Here is an 18208-nt window from a genome sequence, read left to right on the forward strand (position 1 = left end):
ACTGAACATCAGAATTTATTAACTCAAATATAAGTATTGAAAGTATTGATAGAGGAAAAATTGTAACACAGTCAACACTGAATTGAAGTAGGGAATAAAGTTTGTTTACAGCCCTGTCTGGAGGTTTATCTGTAGGGATTTTACTGCCTCTGAAGGGTGTGTTGGTGTGGGTTTCACTTGATACATCTCTCCCATCTCTTCCTGAGTGCTCCTTCAAGAATGCAATGTAATTTTTTCACTCCCCGTTGTCTGTGGGGTTCTGACAGCACATTGTAGGATCCATAGTGCCACAAATGGAAAGGTTTAAGCTGAGTAATTGCATTGACTGGGAGGCAGAGGGTCTTGTACATAGTTTGGACTGCCTCAACACTGCCTCTTGAAGTTTTTTGAGTTCCCAAATGATTAAAACTTTAAGGGAACTATTGGAAATGTCCAGTCCTTTTGTTTGGCATCACCAGGAGCCGCATACACAGCCTTGGAGGAAACTAATATTCAAATATTTATCTCTATCTGCATGTAATGACAATGAATTTGCAAATTTAACCATTTTACTTACTAAATAATTGCTTTGAAAGACAGATTTACTCAGTGCTGTGGAAGCATTTATTTCTAGGGAGCCAAAAGGGGAACCATTTTTCTCCCTGACCTCTAGCTCATTAGGATGTAACTTCTTGAGGTTTGATCTGGTAGGTGGAATTGTTGCCTTCAGCAGTATAAGCAGTGGAAGTTATAAAAGGAGAAATTTAAGTTTGAAAATATTAATATGTTTGGTCAATTCATTCTAGACAAATTTGATAAAAGATTACACTGTCTTTTCCTTCCTATTTGAATATGTAAAAATGATAAATTCCCGTTGTGCTTCATCAGCTTCTTTCATTGCATTCCTCCTTTCCCTGCTCTGGAAGGGAACAAACAAAGCTCATTTCTTTTGACTGGGGATTACCTTTGCATTTTTTATTTCCTTCATAGGATTTCTTCACTCTGGGCATGGAGAGATTCTCTGTAGTTGCTAATTTCTTTTTTTTGAAAGTTACTTTGTTTTGTTTTCCTTTTCTGACCTCCCAAGGTTTGTTTTTGCAAGTTGCTTATTCAAAATCTATTCCTTTGGAAAACCAGAGCTGCACATTTTTGGTCTCTTGCTTCTCCATAGACACAGTTGTTTTCTAACCCTGTGCTTAGCTGGCTGTTCAGAAGCATGGTAGGAGAAAAATAAGTGAGTAGTTCTGAGTTGTTTGGAGTCTTTTAAAAGTAATAAATTCCTACACAGACACAATGTCTGTTTTTTTTCCTCCTGAAAGGTTGTCTTTGCTGCTCTGTCATGAGACAGGTATTCTGTTTTCAGGCACATATTAGTTGTAAATTTTCAAACAAAAAAATTACACTGCAAAATGTGTCTGAAAGTTCTCAATCCCTGCTCTGATAAAACCTGTATAATTTGCACTTGCAATTTTGGAGGGAGTTCAGTGTAAGACTGAGGCCATTTCTTCTGATTTGTACTTCATTATTAATCCTTATCTTTGCAGGCACAGAAGAAAAATATCCCAGCCATGTAAGAAATTACAAATAGGAAATGTCAAGAGCTGAAAGCTTTTACAGGTTTAATAGAAAATTAGACTGTATGGTAGTTACTCTGTCTCCCTGTTACATGAGGGTTTGTAAGATCAATCTGTAGTAGTTAACCTTCACTATTTAGAAAAATACTGTCAAAATTTATATTTTTGAATGTGAAAGGGAGATGAATAATGATTCACTATTTAACTCTGAGACAAAAGGTCTCAGATGACAGAGGTTTTGTTTTAGCGGATACCCCTCCTAAGTATTGACTAAATTTGGAATTTGGCTGAATTTTAGAAACAGTGTATGCTGCATGGATCAGGCCTATTTTGTCTTCGAGCCTTTGCTTAGGTATTGAATAGATTCGGGTTTTCTTTTGGTAGCCACTTTGTTTAATTAGGGAAACTATGGTAAATATTTCAGTTTACTTTGCATTTTTATTTATTGTATGATTTCTCCTTCAAAGCCTAGTTTTTACTTGCATTTTTTGTGGCGTTTCATAACCTTTAGATCCTGTACAGTATTTAAATAACTGCATTTATGTGCTATATGCAAACACCAAAGAAAGTAAACCTTTTTAACCTGTTGTTATTGCTGCTATGCCACATATGCATCACCATTACTACATCACTTTTCATTCTGAGAATTTTAAGGAGATGGAATTCAACAGAATTCCAGAACAGAACAGAAACATGAACCAGCTGATCATGAAGTAAAAAAGAAAAAACCTATTATAGATTAAGGGTTCCTGCTGTGGTCATTGTACCTAATCTTATGCACAAAAACATGAATCAATATTAGCCTTTTTTTTTTTTTTTCTTGAGGAAAAAAAATTGCTTTAGACTGCATTTGCTGTGGAATGCAGATATATATATGTGCCTGGTGGCATATTGCAGAACCTGTGCTGCAAATTGACTTTTTTTTTTCAACTTTTGGTTGATCTATACTGTAAATCTTTAAAGCAGAGCAAACTGGACCTTCATTTCTGCCTTAAAGCTTTTGGAGAAGAATGAGGTAATGGCAGCAGTTTTTATCATTAGATTCTTTGCAAAGACTCAGATGTAGAAATTTTATTTGAAGATATAGAAATAATATTTGAAGTGCACAATATGTGAGAGCTTATTCACTGTGGAAAGCAATTATTCATAGTTATTAAATCAAGTATTTAATTTCTTAGATTCCTCTACATGTATCAAGTTAAGGACTTTTAAAATGGTTCTCACTGCTTTAGACCTAACCCTGAAGCTGGTGATGCAAGGAAGATTTTTTTTCAACCAAAACTGAGGTGGCATGCTAATATTTTGGTGAAGTCAGGTGCTGATTGCCCAAATTATAGGAAGATCCTTCAGCATATAACTGACCTTAAAATGATCTTCTATTTTCTGTTTGAGGTTCCCCAAATTTATGAATCTCCAGTTCCCTCTTTAAGTAGTGCTCCAGTTTAGAATGTACTGGTGACATTACAACCAGTGGTGAACTGCATTGGGATGTAGACTCAGCCTATGAAGGCTCAGGTAAGAGTCTGGATTTTTGTTTGGTTTTTTAACTATATGGCACAGTTTTGGTAATACATTTTTTTCAAAAGCTTTATAAGAAATTATGGAAGTATTTTTTTCAGATTTTTTTACAAAACAAAGCCATATATTAAAAAAAGAGGCATTTACCTGAACTTCTCTAGGCTGGTTTCATGGTCATGCTGATTCCCCTGCCTGAGGTGGGGGTTCCAGACTGCAGAGCCACTTCAGGGGGTGCTGGTGATCTGTGGCTGCAGGGTACTTGGAAAAGGAAACAAGGAGGTTTCAAATTGCTACAAACAACTCTGTTCTTAACCATGCTAATTCAGGTATTTAGGATGTTTCCTATATGTTGGCTAAATATTCATTTATTAAAGTGAAATGCATTCACAATGTTGTATGGAGGCTTGGATATAACAGTGAGATGTGAGAGGTTTAAGCCTCCACTGCCATGGACTTCTACCTGGAAACCTTTTCATTTTCAGTCACCGTGGTTGAATGCCAAAACATACCTACTGTTTTACTTACTGCTGTGTAGTGTGAGGTCTTAATAAAACTAGAAGTGCTGGTAAGGGTAGTAGATGTAATTTCTTAGTGTTTCTATTTAATATATGTTAGTTCAGTCTTCTGATCATACCGGTCTGAATTACAGAGTTGATGAGATGAGATTTTCCAGCCAAGTGAAATATTTGGCAGCACAGAGCACCTTTCAAACAAGGACATACGAGCTTTTGGAAAGGATTGGAGTGCAGGAGCAAAGCATGGCTTGAGTTGCTGTCATGCATTAGGTTTCTCAGCTTGCAGTCCAGGACCTGCCCTCCCTTTAGCACTTCTGATACAAGTTAATCCCAGCCACTCACTTTGTGAATCCAAGATCAAAGAAGGAGGCACAAATTCCTTGAAAAGAATTTGAAAGAGGCAGAGATGCCTGTGCCAAGTCAGCTGGAATACAAGGAGATCATCTCATCACATGGAACATCTGTACACCAGCTTTTTGCTCTGACTTACCTTGTAAAAGTGGCTTATTAGTCCATTGAAACAACTCCACTGTAAATCCTTCTCTTCTGATTTAGATATTATATATAAAGCACACTTCACTTTTGAAAAGTAAAATATATTAATGCTACAGATCTTCTACTTAATAACTACATACCATGAATCTAGATGATCAATTCTGTGGTCTGACTTAGGTGTGCTTGGTGCAAGGCATGGGCATGGTTGAGCAAGGAAGACAAACCAGAACCAATTTAATGTTCCTCGGTTACAGAAATAAGCTGTGCAAGCCCAGTTCCCAAACCAGAGCAGCCTCCAGAACACACTGCCTCAGACTTTCCTGGTCTCTCGCCTTTGCTCCTCCTCCCCTTCCCTGCATCTGGATATCAGTGTGGCAAAGGAGCACACTGCCAGGCTTCCACCAGTGGCTAGGAGCAAGTGACTGCTTGAGAATACATGTCTTTGAAGCAGCTTGGTCAATTTAGCAGGCTTTATGGCTGTACTACAAAATAAATCTTGCTGGTGATTCTGGCTCAAAGCTGGAAGGGAGCTTCCTGTAGGAGAGAGTATTATTTCATTGCTCTCTTCATATAGGATGTATGTTTATGTTAAAATTCACTTAGCATGCTGTGATGTTGGTAGACTGAGCCTCAGTTTGTAACACAGGATATGAAATCCTTTTCGTTTATGATGAATTTGTTTATAATAGATGATTATCAAGTGGAACCAAGATATGATACTCTAGCCAGTATCTTTGGAATGCTGCATTAATTTATGCACATCAGGTCATCTTCAGAAGTAAGGTCTGGTCTTCAGAGGTGACAAGGGAAACAGACTCAGAAAATACTGAATATTGCATCTATTGTGTCTGTGCAATGAATGAGTGCTGGTGATAGTTATTAACTGGTAGTGTCAGGGGGAAAAAGGCACTTACCTGCTGAAAGGGGGTGATTATTCTATTTATTTTTTTTCATGTGATTGATGGGGATGCTTGTAAGACTGATGGGTGTGGTACTGTGATAAACTCATTAAGACTTTTTCTCAGTCATCAGAGGTGCAGCATCTTAGAATGCAGAACTACCAAACTATCATATAAGAGGGATGTATTTTGGTGCTTTGATGTTCTTAAACATTGTTATTAAAACAGTATTCAAATACTGGAGGTACTGGTATGCCACAGAGTATTTTATGCTGAAGTATAAATATTTTGAAATTTACATTTTGCACATTGCGTGAAATACTGGTGTCATTTGGTAGCTGGAGCAAAGGCTTTAGGAGTCATGACTCTTCAGTGTTTTTCCTGACATGTCAGAAGTGTGAAGAACACAGTAAAATATTTGGTAATGGACAGGCATTTTCATTATCAACATGTCAGCAAGCTTCAGGCTGTTCAGTGAATAAATAATGGTTTGAAACAAGTGGCTTTGCTTCTGTCATGCCTAGAAAATGCAATATGGCTGGCTGCTCATTAAACAAACCCAAAGCTTCCTTATGTTGCTGCTTTTTTATTTTAAACTAACATATGATCGTGACATTGCTGTGCAGTTCTCTGCTGCTTATGTTTTAAGTTGAAATCTCGTTTTTGTTTCAGATTCTCCTTCTTCAGTGGTTAACAAACAGCTTGGATCCATGTCACTTGATGAGCCACAGGGTGCGTGTGACAGGAAATGCGCTATACCCAGCCATAGCTGATTGCAATGCTTCTTTTAAAGTTGCTTTTCATGATGAGAAACAGTCTAAAAATGCTGTTCATCCACATATAGTAGAATTCTGTAAGCAGATCTGCTGGAAACCCATTATTTAATGATCAATATGATTAACAGAGTGAGGTTAATTGTTGTTTTTGAAAGCCATCCTAAGCTTGATTCTTCATGCGTTTACTACTGTTCAGTGTAGGTACAGTAAATGTCTCATATATTCTACAGACAGTTGGAATATTTTTGTAAAATGCAAAGTAAAATTAATTGTTTAAACAGGTTGGGGTTTTTCTGAATGGTTCTTTTTGGATCAAAGGGCGAATATCAAGATTGCAATAACCTTTAATTTCATAATGCCACATTAATTTCTGTTATCCACGAGTGATGTGCAGCTGTGTGATTCATGCACAGTTTGAGTAACTCCAGAGCACCCATTGCACTGAGGTGCATCTTCCCTCTGTATCCCCTTGTCCTTCACCCCTCCTGCTGAACAAGAACTGGTGTTGCTTGTAGGATCCCTGTGGGCTGGGGGTGGACAGAATGCTTGGGAGCTTTCTCTGTGCCCATTATGCATCAGTCTCCAAACTGTGAGCACTGAAGTGGGCCAGAGGTGACCCTATTCCAGCTGCATCAATGTCATCTGTAGGGAATATTTATAGCTGAATAATTAAGGAGTGATAGATGCTAATTTAAAAATAGATTGCCATATACTCTGCATTATGTTTCCATATCAAAGTGTCTGTAGAGATTTAATCCCACAAAACAGCTTTGTCTTCTTTCACATTCCAAACTAGAAAGCCATTTTCAAATCCCACTTCTGAAAAATAGTCTGGTAACTATTGAGATTATGGCTTACTTTAGGATGCCAGAATGTTCGGGAAAAAAAATCAAGCTGCACCTTGACAAACTCTTTTTGTGGAAATACATTTTGTGATGAAATATCCTTAAACCTTGATGTGTAAATTTGCAAATTATTCATGGTTTAGTAGTCTACATCATTCCAATAATCAGGTTTAGCTGGAAACCTTGCTTATAACAAGTGGCCAAGTTATGTTCTCTGTACTGAACTCAGAATAAAACATTATTTGATCAGAGTAGAATCAGCTAGAACTAACATAGAAAATCTCTAAGTTTCCTAAGATTCTTACAACCAAATATTAAGGAAAACTGGTATTTTTTCTGCATTAAGTTACTTGAACTAAGAGATGCCCTCTTATAGAAGCACTTCAGGTTTTTTAATATGTGGGAAAAAAACCAACCCAGAATACATTTGCTTTTCAGTACACCAGTTGTCCAGTTGTTTTAAGACAATGTTTTTCTGCTTTGTTAGCAGACGATGTTACTTTTAATTGTAAAATTAGGAATTTGAAAAAGGAGGAAATTTATTAGGAAAACTTTTGTTCAAATGATAACCAATAAGAATAGTTTGCTGAGTTGAATTTCTGAAGTTTACCTGCATTAGTGTCAATTCTATTTGAAGTCTCAAAATAGTGTAAGTAGTTAATGAAGGAAGTCATAACAGTTCTTTTCATATAGAATTACCTTTCCTTCTTATTCCTGCCTTCTCTTAATTTAGTTCTGAGTCAGCTGTCTTCTGTTGGACCAGTCTCTCTTGTTGGCATTCATGTTTTAAGGCTGGTTTTGGGTTTAAAGATCTTTTGGTTCTTATTGCAACCACATACATTTATAATGACAGCGTTCTGACAGTCCAGCAGAACCCAGAAGTCATTGCTGTGTGTACAAAATAGTTTCAAATGGATCACAGTCACCTACACTTGACTTTTAAATGTTTTGGACTGTGATTGTTATAGTGGAGGGTTGGCCTTTAGATATATTGCAGTGTTAGGATTTTAAGGGACTGCTTGAGTTGGAATGAGTAAAGAGGGAATCTGAGGCTTGATTAAATTTCACGTGTTAAGCCTTCTCACAGCATTCCTGTTTTTCTGAAATACGCAATTTATTTTCTCCTCTTTGGATCAATTTTTCTCCCTTCCAGAAGTATCTCTCTTAGGTATTCACACAGAATATACTGCTGGATAGGAATTATTCTGGGTTTTTTTTAATAGGAGGTTATCTATCCTCTTCTCATGAGGTTGCCAATAGATGAGTGAACAGGGAAGCATTTGAGATGTGGCAAACTGGCTTGAAGTTCCTTACAGTGTTAGTTTAATTAGGAAATGCAATCTGTAAGCTTGTCCTTATGCATGTACCTCTTTATGGTTGAGAGCCCCAGTGTCTGTGAAGTTACACTTACTTTTTCCCTTCGAAAATGAACCTGTGTAAGTCTGAAGGTTATAGCTGTCAGTTATGCAGTTTGGTTTGTGGATTTGTTTTTCATGTCAGGTTATGAATGAAATTTTGTCTTCAGTTTTAAGAGTGGTAGTTTAAAAATGCCTTCTTCCTGTAGACACCATTTCATAGGAGTGTACTTTAGACAGGGTTGTTTATGAAGTAACTGTAAGTTGTTGATAGTATCTTCAAAATATCTTGTGTTTGGCTGTATCATTAAGTAAAATTTCATGGTATTTTTGAGGAATTTAGAATAAAATTTAGTTAGGTGTTGGCAAGCTACAGCTTTCTCTTGTAGCAGTAATTACTCTGCTAGAGTTGGCAGCCAGATTAATAAACTGAATCACCTAGATCACAGAATTTGGACCATTTTCCTGTCCTTCATTATCAATGTGAAGTAGATCTGCCCTGAATATTGGTATAGTAGAGGAAGAGAACAGAGCTTCATTCTAATCTGGGCAGTCTTTAGCCATCACATTTCTTCCAGAAAAGAGAGTTCAATATTTGTAGGGTTTATGTTATTCCTTCATAACTGAAAGAATGTTCAATTATGTTGGAGGCAAAGCATTTTCTTCACAGAGTTTCCCAGTCAACTTTAATTAGCAGTGTAAATTCAATATCAAATATTGAACCACACAACTCTGCAGTTTATTATAACATTCTTCTCTCATCTGTCTTTTAAAAAGTTTCTTGTTCTTATTAGTGTCTATGTTATGCCCTAAAGTTACTTGAAAGAAGAAGCTTACCCCATCCAAATTGTAGGTGGTGTTATTGTAGATTTAGGAAAATGCTATTATCCAGTATGGTTTAACAGCTATCTGTTTCCAGAAACTTGTAAAAATAATTTCTCAGTCAGTGCTCTCTTTAGTGAAGTCTACAGCAATTCTTCCAACTTTTTGGATGTGGACATATATGAGCATTGCTTCCAGAGTAAGTGTAGCCAGTACTTATGCATCTTGGTTAGATGTTCAGACACTGAGCTTTTAAGACAAGAAACACAGTCCTGGTATTCATTTAGGCTTGTTGTAGATAGCAATGTTTGGTTACTTTGATTAGCAGCATTAAGTGGTTTTGTGCTGAAGCCAACCTTGCACAGCACTAGGAAGTCCATGAGTAAAATCATTGTTTGGGGGCTGTCTTGAATTATTCACAGCAGGAAATTGTCTGTCTTTAGCTGGGTTCCCAGCTCAAAGATCTATCTTGTCTGTAGCTGTTACAAGGAAGCTGAAGAATTCTCCAACACTCACTTTTGGCTTTGAGTGTCAGTTCCTGGTGACTTGAGCAGTACGTGGGATCGGTCAATATTTCTACTTGCTGATGAAGGGATGCTTGGAGTTAGAACAGACATTTATAAAAATATATTTTATAAATCGTAGATTGTCAAAAAATAGAGGAAGTATCCATTTAGTTAAGAAAGAATGTCACTTTTGTTCAAACTGTCTATATAGCTCTACAAAATATTTCCTTACATTTCTTAGGTTTCCAGTTCCTTAAGTAAATTTTCTTTAAATCAATTTTATCCTTGCTCCACTCTAACAAGAGTGTAGCTGGAACTTTTAATTTAAAGGGGCTATAAGCTTTTCTTTCCATAGGATGGGGCCCATACCTTATGCATTATTAGGGTCATGGTTGTAATTGGTTAATTCTCTTTCCCATAAAAGTATTCTAATTTGTTCTTTCAGGGGTTTTGTGGTATGTTTTGGGTTTTTAAATTTCTCTTCAGAACATATAGAAATGCATATTTAAAGTTCTTTGGCACAGCTGATCCTGTGAGTGGGCTTCTGCCTGTCAGCAGTTTAAAAATATGAGCACTGATTGTTAGGTTAAATTCTCATGTGCTATCTCATAGTTGCTATAATTTAATTGTATCTTTAAAATTAAATATCCTGTGCCAGTATTGTAGCCTTCACTGTTATGACAACAGCCTTTTTAATGGGGAAGTTTGTAGGCTTGTGTTTGAATGGAACCTTAGGTTTTAACTGACTTCCACAAAGATGATCTGCAGCTTTTCCTTTATTACACTTGGCAGTGTGCTGCCAATACTGCAAGGATATTTATAGTCCCATTTTTGTATTCTAGAAACTAAAGAAAGGACAGAAGGTTTTGTCCAAATAATCCTGAGATAAAAGGCTCTGTAGTCGGGAAAAGCAAGACTGCAGAAGCTTTTAGTGGCCATTTGAATGCATTTGAATACACTAAATAAACCTTCCCTCTGAGTTCTGAGAGAATGGCACTTCTGTAGTGAGGCTCCATCTGATGCTGCTTTCCATGAACTTTTTAGTATTGCCCTCATTCAGGACTGATGGCAAACTTGCCATTTGTGGATGGATGGTGACCATGAACTTTACTCAAAGGGGATGGATGGGTGGGTGGATAGATGGGTAGATGGGTGGATGGGTGGATGGATGGATGTCATTGAGCAGTTCTGTTCTGAAGGAGCCCATTAACGTCCTTAGAACCATCTCTGCAGCAGAGGAGTGACCAGTATGCTGTGGTTTTCAGTTCCATTCACTTCTGTTGCTTTTGGACATTGTGAGTGAGCCCATTTTACAAGAGCTCCCTTCTGCTTGCAGCTATCATATAAAATAGGGTTTTAAGCATAAAACTCTTGAAACATGAATTTAGAGTATTTTTATGACAACTGACTGACAATTTACAGCAGGCCTAAGGGTACTGGTAGTTGTCTGGGTTCTAAGTAGGCAACAAAGTAGAGGATGGTGATTTTTCTAGGCTGATTATGTCTGGATCTCATAATCTTTTTTTCATGTGTATTTGCTAAGTCAAAAAGACTGAATGCCAATTAAAAAATAATCCTATTAATATAGTTAATATAAAATGGATCTGCTTATTAATGATAATATTGTGTGTACACATATCTATCTGAAATTTTATTTACTTGCATGTTGAAGGACAGCATCTCCTTTGTTTGCTCTTAAAATTACATATAATTTTAGACCATTTTTTAAGCATTGCAAATTTGGTGTGTTTATTCTGGAACTTTTTAACTTTTTGCTTGGGCTGTAAGAGATCTTAAACTGACATTATATATGCTGCTACCACATTTGAAAATTAAATTAATCTTCAGAATTATAGCAGCTTTATGTACATTTCTAATGCCTATTCAAACTTTTATCAACCCCATATTTACAGAGAGTGATAAGCCACGAACAGGAACAGGTGAACCAGTTTTAAGTTTGCACTATAGTACAGAAGGAACGACTACAAGCACAATAAAACTGGACTTCACTGATGAGTGGTAAGAACAAGTTAATTTTGGTTTTGTCTAGTTCATGGTTAGCACATATCAATAACACTTGTCTAGCATAGCTATAGATTATTTTCCCTGTGGTTTATGTCCATTTTTACATGTATCTACACAATTTGAAATGGCAGTAGTCTTAATGCATTCAGAACATAAGACAGACATACTTTAATGTGAAATTTATACAAAAGACTTCTTTTTTGTGTACTTACTGTGAATGTCTATAATGTAAACATGGTTTGAAACATGCTATTTTCATCAAGCCCTGGCATAATATCAGGGTGTTATAAAGCAGGGTAGTACCAGGGATGGATTGGTAGTCCAGGTGTTAACAAACTTCTCATATAGTATTCTGCAAGTGATTCTTTCTGTGGCTCAGATTCTGAGTTGTAAATACTGAAATTAATATTTCTGTGTCTGAGGAATGTTGATGTATGCATAAGGCTGAGCTAGCAAATTTGTGGACTGCTCACATGTTGCAGTGGGTGTTGCAGACATCCTTTTCAAATAAGGAACACACACTGCCTAATGGCCTTGTGTACTTGGCTTTGTGTTCGAGTCTATCAGTAGAGCATTTTGGGATCTCCCAGAACATCCATCATCTTTATTTTAGCTCATCCTATTTCTGTTCCTCTACTTAAGCTTTCAAAAGTATTGTAGGAGGCAGTGAGGAGAAATGCCTGCTCATTGTTACTGAGGGGGAAAAAAGCCCACAAAACCCAGCCACCTTTAGCCACTCTTAAGTGCTGTGGCTTTAGACACAACACATGCACCTTGCTCACAGTTTGGAAACTTGAAACACTGATTTGCCTCCAAGATCCAGCATACTTTGAAAAGAATTAGTTTTGCTATCATGCTTTTACCTAATTATGCGGCTATTCAGCAACTTCAATGGAGTTTGGTGGTGGGTGGTGTGGTGTGGGTAGTGAGAGGAAGAAGCATTTTCTGGTAGGACAAAGTTGCAAGTCATTGTCAGTTCAGAGGCTGACTAAAAACATTGTGCTGAAGAGTGCAGCAACAGGAGCAGGATGCAATTCCATCTGACAAAATGATGCAGTTGAGAACAAATAGCAACCCCCTAATCAGAGAACTGGAAGTTGTGAAAATGAAATAGAGGAAGACATGTAAATTGAGCATTGAGCTACAAAGTAGATTCCTGAAAGTCAAAAAAATATTTTACTGTTTAGGCTGTGATTAGGTTTATAGAGAGATGAAACAAGAAATAGCAAAAATCCTCCACTTGGTGTCTAGCAGTACCCTTCTTGTCTGGCCATTCAGAAGCAATGCTGAAAATTCTGGATTTAGGAAAAATATTGAAAGGGCTAACAAAAATTTCCCTACAGCTTCCAAATTATTATTAATGCTTAGTTGTTACCTTGTCATATAATAAGATAGCTTGTCTCTAATAAGATGATCTCTCATTATTTATGCATCTAAAAAGCGTGCAAATAGTGAGGTAAAGTGAATCCTTTGGAGTTATTAGAATATTTGGAAAAGCAGTGGTGACCACAAACAAAAACGATAGGAGAGAACAAGGTTCTGCGATGCAGAGGAATTGTGTGGGATGAGTGGCAGTGGACACAATAAAAAAGCATTTTGAATTTGCTGTGAATTGATTGTAGCTGCTGCCAGGAGCTCTTACTTCACTGCAGTGAGGTAGACAATGTTGGTCAGGCTGTGCTGTTGCAATGATCTTTATTTATTTATTTATGTATTTACATGTTCCTAAATTATTTTCTTTTTCCATGTTACTTTGCCAGGAGCAGCACAAATTCAAGCTCTAGAGGGAGTGGAAGTCATTGCAAAACTGAAGGCCAAGCAGACTCTGTGAAAACAAAAGCTTTGGATGAGTCAGGGCCTGATGGGGAAGAAACACGTAAGGAACATTGGAATTTCTAATGCTAAGGCAAAAATTCTGCCCTCCTATGTCCCTGGCTCCCATTGCACACACTGGGAGTCTCAGATGGGCACATGAAGGCAGAACACAGCCATAGTAAAGCATGATTTTTTTTTAGGAAAGAAGACACCAACCTGAGATAGCTGCAAATAAATATAAACATTAACTTACCTTGTCTTAAGTTCTAGAAACATTATTCTTCTTAGGGGCATATTGTGCCCTGATTTGTATAGAAAAATAGAACAACTGTACTTTGCAGTCATAAATGAGTGCTTGGAATTTTGTTAAATTTCTTTCAAGCTTTCAATGTGTTTTATTGAATGTGTTTGTCTTGCTCAGTTCATTGCCAAAAGGTCAGTCAAGTCAAATGACTAGTTCCAGAGAAATACTAAAAAAAAAAAAATTTAAAAATCCCCTTTAATAGACGGATAACTTCATTTGTCTTCAGAAATAATAGTGTCTGTATCAAGAGTACAAATGCTATTTTTGCTGCTAAAGTTCTTATAGCATAGTCTGTTAAATACATTAAGGAACAAGAAATGACTACATTTTTCTAAGTTAGTGTGTTGATCTTGTCACCTAGATAGGTTTATATATACTGATTTTTATGTGACTGATAGCTGAGATTCCAGTAGAGACATTGGCTTTGGAGTGGATTGCTTAGATTGGTTTCTTCTAGGAGTGCCGGTGTCATTTAGACTTGCTTACATTATAGATGTGCATCTAATTGAAATCATGTGGTTTACCATTAAACTGCTTAATTTAGGGGTTCCTGATGAATCTCTCGAGGAAGATGCAAGTGCTGAAGAGCTGAAAAATACAGATGAACCTGTAGAGACAACAGAAGCAAGTATGTATCTTGAAATTCTTTCAAATTGTTATAGGAAGAAGTAGAGAATGAAATATTAACTCAGTTTACATAATTTAACTTCACTGATAATTTCTAAAATAGACTGTAAGTTTTAATGGTGTGACTTATTTTCCCCAATATTTGCTTTTTAGCAGTATCCGATAAACCTGCTCCTGAGCACTCTGGAATCCAAGCAGAACAAAATGGCCCCAGTGCTGATGCTGTGTCTGGGAGCGCAGAGGAAGAAGCCTCCTGTGAGCAGGGTGCACAGCAAGACACCTGCAGCCAGAGCCCCGAGCCCAGTGCCAGCACCCTGCTGGCCAGCAAGGAGCCTCAGTCCCAGCTGGAGTCCTTCAGGCTCGTGGCCCCAGAGGAGGCCTCCACCAGGAGCTCGGCCCTGCAGGAGACCGATGACAGCGATGACGACCCCGTCCTCATCCCGGGGGCCAGGTATCGAGGAGGCCCTGGGCACAGGTGAGGCCATACCTGTCTCTGCTTGGCAAAATGCTTCTTGCCTTTTTTTTTCCTTTTCTCTTTTCTTGTTTATTTCTTTGAATTAAAGATCAAGAAACTCATATCCTTAAAGCTGTTCTTTGAGCTTGATGGCTCAGTCTAATTTGCCAATGTGTAAGATAGGTACAGCTGCATTTCCCTGCAAGCCAGGAAGGCTCTAATGCCTGTTTATCCTGATCTCTTGCCTGCTGAATACCTTGGTGCTAAATATTTGCAGTTTATTTTTTATTATTCTCCCTCTAGTCATAAGTATAGAAAGTTCATAAATTTGGATAAAGGGACCTACATTTTCTTTCAGCTGTACCTTAGGTGCTCTTATTCTGGTAGAGTAAGAGCTTTTAACTGCTCTTGTGCAGCAATGGTGTGTTTGTAGTACATATATTAAAACTGATATGTTCCATTTTTCATTCTTCTTTTTCTCTGAAAGAGAAACTGTAATCCTTTTACTTTTGTTTGTTATTAAATATTACTATGTATGTCAGTAAAAAAAAGGTAGGATGCTAACTGTTACCATGAATAAAAGATGCATTTAGTAAGCTTTGTGCTTTTTTTATATGAAGAGCTGTACGTACTTCTTTGATCATTCAGTAAACTGAACCCTCAATTTGCTATTGTTGGTTTAATACCTTTATTCACTAATTTCAATACCATTAAATTATTTAAGCAACATTTCTGTTGTTAGACTTCATATAATACCTTTTTTACTAGCTTTAGATGTAATTTAACTTCGTGTCACATACCTTTGCTTTATTCCTGTTCAAAGACAGTGCTATTAATTTCTTATGCTAGCAATGCAAATTCTTCACAGGAATTTACAATATGTATTCATTAGGAAATCAGGAAGAATTTAATAGTTGTTTCTAGGGAAGGTTTTGAATAATTTGCAGTTAAAATAGAAATCGTAAGCCAGCACATTGTCAGTAGTGGCAAAAAGAGCAGTCAGTGGTTGTTTATTAAAAAGCACAAGTAATTCTGCTCACTAAATGACAGTTTTTATGAAGAAGCCAATATACACAGATTCTGTCTTAACCCATTAACTTGCCATGCAGTACTAAGTATTTGTAGGCATTTATGGAATGGCAGAAATATTTTCCCCTGGAGAGCCAATGTTCATTATGATCCAGTGATTGAAGAGCAAGCTGTGAAAAGCACTGCAATTTTAATCCCATCTCCATTTTCAAGCAGGATTCATAGCTTCTCTTCATGCACCATGTTGTCTCTAGGATGTAATAGTTTCTGTAGCAATGTGATAAGAATTACGCTTCAGGTATCACACAGCTGTTACCATTTCCCACTAGTGGGGACATCCTAAGTGAAGTCTGACATGCTTTCTTTCCTCTCTGTGCAGTGAGATTTTTTCCTGTAACAGTTTAAATTTATCACCTAGGAAAGATCATTCAGCTAAATGAATGATACCATTAAAATCCTTTATGCAGTCCCCTGCTCCCTTATTCTCCCCCCAAATAAAATCTGAAAGTCGCTTGGTAGTCAGTGTTGGTTTAGGATTTCCTGCAGGCTTTCATTGCTCAGGTTTAATGCCTGACCAGATAAATTTTGTTTTGCTTTTGTGTGTGTGCAAGCAGTGAAGTTTTCCAGTTTAGCTGCTGAGCATTACATTCCCTCCTATTCTTCAGGTTTCAGGAGTTTGCAAATGCACGCTGAGATGCTAAGGAAATGTGAGACATTCTGTGTGTGCTCAAAGGAATTTGGATTTCCAGAAAGGAAGCAGACACTGATGGTTCTAAAAGCTATAGCTCTGAGCCCTCTTAGTATTTATATCTCGTATTAGAGTGAAAGGAACTGGAAGTTCTCTCTAGTAGTACCATGGCAGTTGTTATAGCCTAAAATCCCTTTCACAAACTGATCAAATTTATATAAAATCCCCTATGTCCCTTAACAAGTAGGAAGCTAACTGAAAGCATTGCTGCTACCTTGGGTATACATGAAATAAAATTGGTCACTTTGTTCTGTGTTAACATTCTGTTTTGATTGAAATAATTTTTCACGCCCAGTGCTCATCATTGAACGATGTTCATCCTGTCCATTTTCAGGTTTTGTCTCCTTAAGACTGAGTGCCAAGTTTTTCTCACTCTTAGCAGTAAAAATTCATGGGTTTCCTGCCATCATGCTGGTTTCTGTCTGCTCTTCGTGTTTCACTTTTTTCTGAATGTGGTAGCCCAGCCCCCTGCACAGTTTGGGTTTTGCTGGAGTAATTCTGTGGTTGTTACTCCTGGTCTGGAGAGGATTCTCTGAGCACAATGAGCTGGAGCTGTCCTTCTCCTCTCTTGCCTGTCGCTGCTGCAGTGGGGGCTCGTGGTCAGACACAAGCCCTGCACCCTGCACTCTTCCCTACTTCGTCATTCCTAATAAATGAGTGTTCCCTTTCACCAGAAGGAAGCTTAGAGGTGTGTAACTCAATTTTATACTGCTGATTTTCTTTTTCTCAAGGCCCTACAGTGTCCTCTATTAATAAGTTCCCCACCCTCAATGTGCTGCATGATTCCATTCCTACACCTTGCTCAAGGACCAGTAGCAATACATGGTGCAAAACTGCCTGCAAGTCTGGGGCTTCACTCCTCCAGCCTGCTTTCTGTAGGCTTCTTTTCTCTTTCCTCACTCAGTAAATTGTGTTGCCTAACAATTCTTTTACTAAATCTCATTTTTTCGAGTTTATCTAATACTTCATTTTCCAAGATGTTGTCGTATAAGATAATTAATGGCATTAATATCTGAGTAATAAAATAGATTTTTTTTCTCTGTAAAATACTTAAGAGGACCTGCTTTGGTCTTTTGTTTTCTAGGTTTGGTTTGGTTGTGTTTTTTTTTTTTTTTTTTTTTTTCAGAAGAGAGACTAGCCTGCAATAATCTACCTTTTGTTAACATATTTTGTGTAATGAAGAAAAAACCTTCATTTTTCTATAGGACAAAAAATTCAAAAAAAGGCTGTTGTAGCCTTCTTAGACAGAATGCAATAATCTGTTTGACTAATAAGCCTTTTCCAATTACTGGCTTTGTCTACAATCAATTTCTTTTTCTTTAGGCTGTGTTTTCTTATAAACCAAATAGCTTCTGTTTACACTGAGCAGAATACAGGTGGAGAAATTTAGATAAAGGAATCTGTTTGAGTCATTTTCCCACTGTGAAGTACAGCTTTCTCCACTGAAGAAGAAGGGTAAATTTCTGATTCTGAACTCTGAAATCATGATCTGTAGCTTCCTCTTAAGGAAAAAAAAGTGGCAGAAATACCCTTCTGATACCTCTGTTAAACAGAGTTCTAAATAAATTGAGAACTTCCTCCTGCATCTCACCTTGTTTTTACTAAGATGGATGTAGATTCCAGATTTAAGAATAAATAGTGTTTATTTTGCAAATCTAATTGTACAAGGCTTCCATTATTTGAATATTATTTGGGTACAGATCCAAGTTGTAATGTTTTCAAGCTGAGGGTTTGATCTTTTTCTCAGATTATCTAAGAATAGATAAAAGGGACATAATTTCATATTGTGGATACTTATAAATCTCAAAACATAATTAGGATAGGTGGTTTCTCACCAACTAACCTAAAACTGACCTATCAGGAAGGACTGGACAAAGTCTGCACCTGCTTTAGTATTTTGAAAAGTTTTGAAAAGTTACTAT

The 18208-nt window shown here is 37.2% G+C and overlaps 1 protein-coding gene across 9 annotated transcripts in view; it reads left to right on the plus strand.

Annotated features, from left to right (window-relative positions):
- DCAF6 (DDB1 and CUL4 associated factor 6) overlaps positions 1-18208 on the plus strand; it is a 73253-nt gene that overhangs the window by 39107 nt on the left and 15938 nt on the right. For 4 of the 9 annotated variants that reach the window (XM_030263685.4, XM_030263713.4, XM_030263698.4 and 1 more), the window contains 5 exons: positions 5653-5712; positions 11198-11303; positions 13070-13185; positions 13973-14056; positions 14209-14530. In XM_030263685.4, coding sequence (XP_030119545.4) covers positions 5653-5712; positions 11198-11303; positions 13070-13185; positions 13973-14056; positions 14209-14530 — 688 coding nt within the window. The remainder of the gene's footprint in view (positions 1-5652; positions 5713-11197; positions 11304-13069; positions 13186-13972; positions 14057-14208; positions 14531-18208) is intronic. The other 5 variants (XM_030263705.4, XM_030263728.4, XM_030263739.4 and 2 more) reach the window with 3 other exon arrangements.

The sequence above is a fragment of the Taeniopygia guttata genome, chromosome 1 (genome assembly GCF_048771995.1).
Source record: "Taeniopygia guttata chromosome 1, bTaeGut7.mat, whole genome shotgun sequence".
In the NCBI taxonomy this organism is placed as follows: Eukaryota; Metazoa; Chordata; class Aves; order Passeriformes; family Estrildidae; genus Taeniopygia; species Taeniopygia guttata.